This window comes from Melanaphis sacchari, unplaced genomic scaffold (assembly GCF_002803265.2).
Source record: "Melanaphis sacchari strain LSU unplaced genomic scaffold, SCAv2.0 Contig173_pilon_pilon, whole genome shotgun sequence".
In the NCBI taxonomy this organism is placed as follows: Eukaryota; Metazoa; Arthropoda; class Insecta; order Hemiptera; family Aphididae; genus Melanaphis; species Melanaphis sacchari.
The window spans coordinates 27,835-33,668 of NW_020270810.1; the positions used below are offsets into that span (position 1 = coordinate 27,835).

The following is a 5,834-nucleotide window of genomic DNA, read 5'->3' on the forward strand; positions in this document are numbered from 1 at the left end:
AAACTATCATCTTAATATAAAAAATATATAAATTATTCCTAGTAATATAAACTGATTTACTATGTCCACTTAGTTGGGTTTATGTTTTTACTGTTTTTTTTTTAATACAAGATGATTTTTATTTACTATACCAATTTGTTAGTTACGAATCACCACACTAATAAACACATATTGTTATTGTTATTCATGGTAATTACAATTCAGTATTTCAGTACATTAGATATTATAAATTATCACCTGTTACGAATTATTAAAATATATTATAGTGTTTTTTATAACTTTTAACGGAGACTAGGATCCCTCAAAAACGTATTATAAGCTTTACTGACACCTATTTTTTCGCCTAAAAAAAAAAAAAAAAATATGTCCTTAAAATTAAAATTTAGTGATACATAAAACATATTTTATTGTATGTCGCTATCGTGTTTAATATATTTATGTATTAAGCTCTTTAAATTCAAAGTTAAAAAAATTATATTGAAATTATTTTTATGACTGATACTTCAAAAAACTATTTACAAGATAAATTAAAAAAATTCAGTAAAAAAGTGGAAATTTTTAGAAATTCATAAATATATTTTAACGATGTGTAGTATTCAAAAATCATTAAAAAGCATTATGCATAATTAACCTTTTTAAATGCAATGTCATTGCGCTCCATCAAAAACATTGAAAATAATTCATGTGCTTCAAAATTTCTCAAACGGTCCTAAAATTAATCCAAATCGCTGTGTTTAAAAATAGTGATCAGTAAAGCTAAAACTTAAAAAGCGAGAATTATAAAAATGACATGGCTTTATTTTGTATGACCTAATAAACGAATTAATCATATAAATTAAAAGTACAGTCGGTACCATCTATAACAACGCTGATCGTAATGATATATGGGGTATAACGACGTTAATTTCAAGGACCCGGCAAAATTTCGTTTATTTATACATTTAAAATAACTGGTTAAAACGACATTGGCCGTAACACGCATTTAAATTGTATGTAATGACTGTATATTATTTATTTTCACAATTGATCGTCTAACATTGTCGATGTAATTAGATAGGATATCTTCACACAGTTATTATGTAATATATTAGGTGCTTTCATGCATTTTTAAAATAACATCAAAGCTACCAAAAAGATAGAAATTTAATACACATAGTACATATTATGAGGTATTACCACAAATCTACAAATATCGGTAATTTGATATTTTAGTTATATTAGTGCCGTTGAACGTGTTTTATTAAAGCATTAAAAAGAATAAGCGAAAACATTTTTCTGTCGAAGAAAAAGCGCATATAATTTTTCGTTTGGAGAATAATGAAAAAAAAAGTAATGTTACGACTGAATTTGGTGTAGGTCATTCTACGATATATACAATATGGAAAAGTCGAGATAAAATAAAACGAGAATTTGAGTGCGAAAGATTAACGTTAAAAAATTCGTGGTAGTGATCATGAAGATATTGATAATGCTTTATTAAAATGGTTTAAAACACAACGAAGTTTCAATGTATCGATTCTACAAGAGAAAGCAAACGATTTATCAAAACTATTGAGTAAATATTTTTCATGTTCTTCATTATGGATTCAGCGATTTTGGGTAAGACACAATATTACTTTTTCCAAAGTTAATGAAGAATCAATGTAAATATCGATGAAATAACCAAATGGATGGAGATGGTTTGGCCAAAATTGCGCGGGGATATGATGATGCTGAATTTTATAATTGTGATGAGAAAGGATTATTTTTTAAAATGCTACCTGACAAACTTTTAAATTTAAAGACGAGGCTTGTTCTGGAGGAAAAATGTCTAAAAAGAGGTTAACCGTACTTATGTGTGCTAATATGACCGGAACATCAAAAAAGAAACTTTTTAAGATAGGAAAATCAAAGACACCACGTAGTTTTAAAAATTTTAAGTCTTTGCCAGTGATTTATAAAGCAAATAAACGTGCATGGATGACATCTGAATAATTGTGGGACAGATTTTTACGAAAATGGGACAGTGAACTAAAAAGAAAGAGAGAAAAGATTTTACTATTAGTAGATAACTGTCCATCGCATACTAATTTAAATGATTTACATTATACGATATTAAGCTAGTTTTTTACCCCCCCCCCCCCCCCCCCACTGCACATAAGTATTACAACCAATGGACCAGGGATTATAAAATGTCTCAAAACAAAATTTAGAAAATTGTTAGTTCTCAAAATGATTGATAATATTGAACACAGAAAAGAAACCAAATTAAATGTTTTGGATGCCATTTTGTTATTAACTCAATCATAGACTGAAATAACAGTAGAAACTATACAAATTTGTTTTTCTCATGCGGGATTTCTCACTACAGTACAAAGTTTTTTTAATTCTTTAAACGTTCAAGAAAATAATTTTGACTATCCAAATTTCAAAAATTATGTAGATATAGACAATGAAGTAGCAATTACAGGAATATTAAGTGACTAGGACATAGTGAGTACAATATCCGAACCAAACGAGAAAGAAGAAGAAAAGGAAACCACTGATGAAGATATAGATTATTTAACCGTAGATGAACGTATAAATAAGTAGAAAATATTGTCAATTTTTCATTACTAAATAATATTGATTTACATCACAATGTTAATTCATTAAAAATCATTATACAAAATATGTTATTAAATTATAAATCAAAACATCTAAAAATCGCTGAGTTTTTAATTTTTTTTACTGATTAAATTAATTGTAATGTGTTATAAAATTATTTATGTAAGCAATATTTTAAATTTTAAATTCTAAGCTATAATAAAATTATATGTACCTATGTATTTGTAAAATAAAATTTAAATCAAATTAAATTATTATAATGTATATATGTGGTTTAAAAATGCATGTACAAATAGAATACTAGTGTATAATATATGTATGAACAAAAAATAAAAAAAATAATAAAATTTGGTTATAACGACATATATTTTATGGTCCCTTGACCGTCGTTATAGATGATATGGACTGTATATATAAAAATCTATTGTATAACATTGTCATATTACTTTAAATCTTATTTACTTTTTTTCGATTGTATACTCCTATTCAGTAATAAAAACCTTATTTGGAAGCAACAAAGAAAAAGTCGAGTGTTTAAAAACGTTGATTAAAATATATAAATGGAAAATGTGTACTGTTAGACTAAATATCAAGAATGACAAGGTGTCGGAATTAAATAAAAAAAAAAAAGTTTATAAAACATGCAAAATTAGCAATTATTATAATATAGTAAATATTTTATAAAAACAATGTAGGATGACATATTTTACGATCGATGTGAAATTTAAGTATGTAGCATAAGAAATTAATAATTTGTGGGGTAATCCCATACTTCATTATTCCGCTTACAAAAAATTTAAATATTTATAACTCAAAAACTATTGGTCCAAATGTCGATTGTTACATATTTAAATAATTAGAAAGATCTTTTGGTTAATAATATAAATTTAAATATGTATGTTAAAAAAAGTAAAAACTTAAAATTTTATATGATAAAAAATATGAGTTATTTTTAAAAATAACTTTAACTGGAGATATTAAGCGAAAACAATGTTTTCAAAAACCTTAATTGATGTTGAAATAGTGAGTGTTTTTCGATTAATGAATTATTCATAACATGCTCATACAAAATATTTACCTAATTGTTTTAGATTTTATTTTAAAACGTTAGATTGTTTTTAAAATCCGTAAAGTACTAGTTAAATATGTAAAAAAAAATATTAGTCTTAATTAAGATATACCTCAGGAGTAATGACTGGTTCGGAAACTGCATCTTTTATACTACTGTACATTACATCATAGTTTTTTGTAAATCTCCGATAAAATCTATATCGTATGGTGAGAAATTCAATCTTATTAACATATCTCCATGTTGAACATTTTCTTAGCTTCAAAATTAAATTCAACATAACGTACTGGTTCACAATTGATAGCAATATAAATTTTGACTTTTTAATAATCCATTCACCAGGGCTATTAGAGTTTTCCCAATCATTTAAATTTAATAAAACCTGAAAATAAAATTTTGTTAAGCGATTCATTTTATAGCTCATTTAAAGCGTTAAAAGTAAAATTATTTTATCTAAGAGAATTTTTCGGGAAAAATATATAATTTATTAGATTATATTTAATTTTTTAATAATTACCACGATTATAATTAAGATAGATTGATTGATTAAAAGAAAAGTTTATGTTAGTCGATAGTTATAGTTGTTATTAATGAGACTTTGAAGTAATAATTTTTTATTTTAATAACTAAGAACATACGAGACAAAAACTAAATGCTAAATTATTTTTTAACAAATTTAAATCATTTAATATTTTTTTCACTTATAAAGATTTCTAAGTGTAAAATTATTTTGGTTGTTGTAATAAATAAGTCAAATAACTATGTATTCACGAGTTGTTATAAGAAGAATTAAAAAAAAAAAAAAAAACCATAAATTCTCAGTGGTTTTTATGAGATAATTAATTAGTTTTTGTAACAGGTTAAAGGTAATATTTATTTTTAATTTCTAATTTGCCCCCTATGAGTGGGATTTAGAATACATTCTCGGTAGTCCGTGCTTGTGGTAAAAACCGACTGAAAAGGACCTAGGATGGGCAGCAGCGCTTCTAATATTAAGTGTAGATAAAAAAGATTATCTACACTCGACACCAATCCCTAGAAAAAGATTTTGGGCTGCGATTTAGAAGATAAAGGGAAACCACCACATTAACATCCTTAGTTAGACAACTACTACTCTTGTCTTCTAAAATAGATTCTCGTAGTGTAAAAATTTTGTCCGGACGTAAAATAGCTCCCCGTTTGAATGTCCGGGTGGGAGATACCGTGCAGGGTACATAAAAGCAGAGAATAGGAACGCGGAACGTATAAAAAATGTTGAAAACAGAAAAGCTGGAAATTACAAAAATATAAATGAAAAGATTAGATATAGACATATTAGAATTATGCGAAATACGTTGGCCAGACAATGGTGACTTTTGGTCAGAAAATTTTAAAGTTATCCATACAAATAGTAAAAAAGGACATGCCGGTGTTGGAATTATTCTCAATAAGAATTGAGGTATAAGAGTTAAAAACGTGATTACTTACAGTAACAGATTATTTTTGGTTAAAAAGGAATCAACATCAAACAACCTGGCAATTATACAAGTTGATGGGCTAACGTTAAAAGCAGATGATGAAGATATAAAAGAAATGTAAGCAGGCATAGAAAAGCTTTTGAAATATGTTAATCCACACGATAATGTAATTATGATGGGATATTTTAATGATATAGTTGGTGAATACATGGTAGGTAGAGAAATCGGAGAATTCAGCTTAGGTAAAATAAATGCAAGATGAGAGAAAATAGTAGAGTTCTGTAGCATAAATTGGATGGTTATAACGAATACCAGATTTCAAAACTTCAAAAGAAGAATATATACACGGAAAATGCCAGGCAACGTTGCCCCCTACCAAAAACTTTAAATACTGGTGAGAAACTGCTTACTATTTTAGTTCTAAACCTTAACAAAAACAATAAAATGAAGAATAGAAGAAAAAGTGAAGCAGTACTTTAAAAATGACCAATATGGATTTAGAAAACAAAAAGGTACACGAGAAGCAATTTTAGGACTGTGAATTTTAATTGAAAAACAGATTAGTAAAAATAAAGTTACATATTTGGCCTTCATAGACCTAGAAAAAGCTTTTGATAATGTAAATTAGAATAAAATGCTGCTCACACTACAAGAAATAGATGTTGAACAGCAAATCCTAAGAATGATCCACAGTCTTTATAAGAATCAGACAGCTTGCATTG

The 5,834-nt window shown here is 26.5% G+C and overlaps 1 protein-coding gene across 1 annotated transcript; it reads right to left on the reverse strand.

Moving 5' to 3' along the window:
• Nucleotides 1-331: 331 nt before the first annotated feature.
• Nucleotides 332-4,968, reverse strand: LOC112592374. Its single transcript, XM_025336399.1, has 4 exons — nt 4,936-4,968; nt 3,768-4,037; nt 632-709; nt 332-343 (listed from the first exon to the last, which is right to left on the reverse strand). Exons 1-4 carry the CDS (start codon nt 4,966-4,968, stop codon nt 332-334), a joined length of 393 nt encoding a protein of 130 aa, XP_025192184.1.
• Between the last annotated feature and the right edge of the window lie 866 nt (nt 4,969-5,834).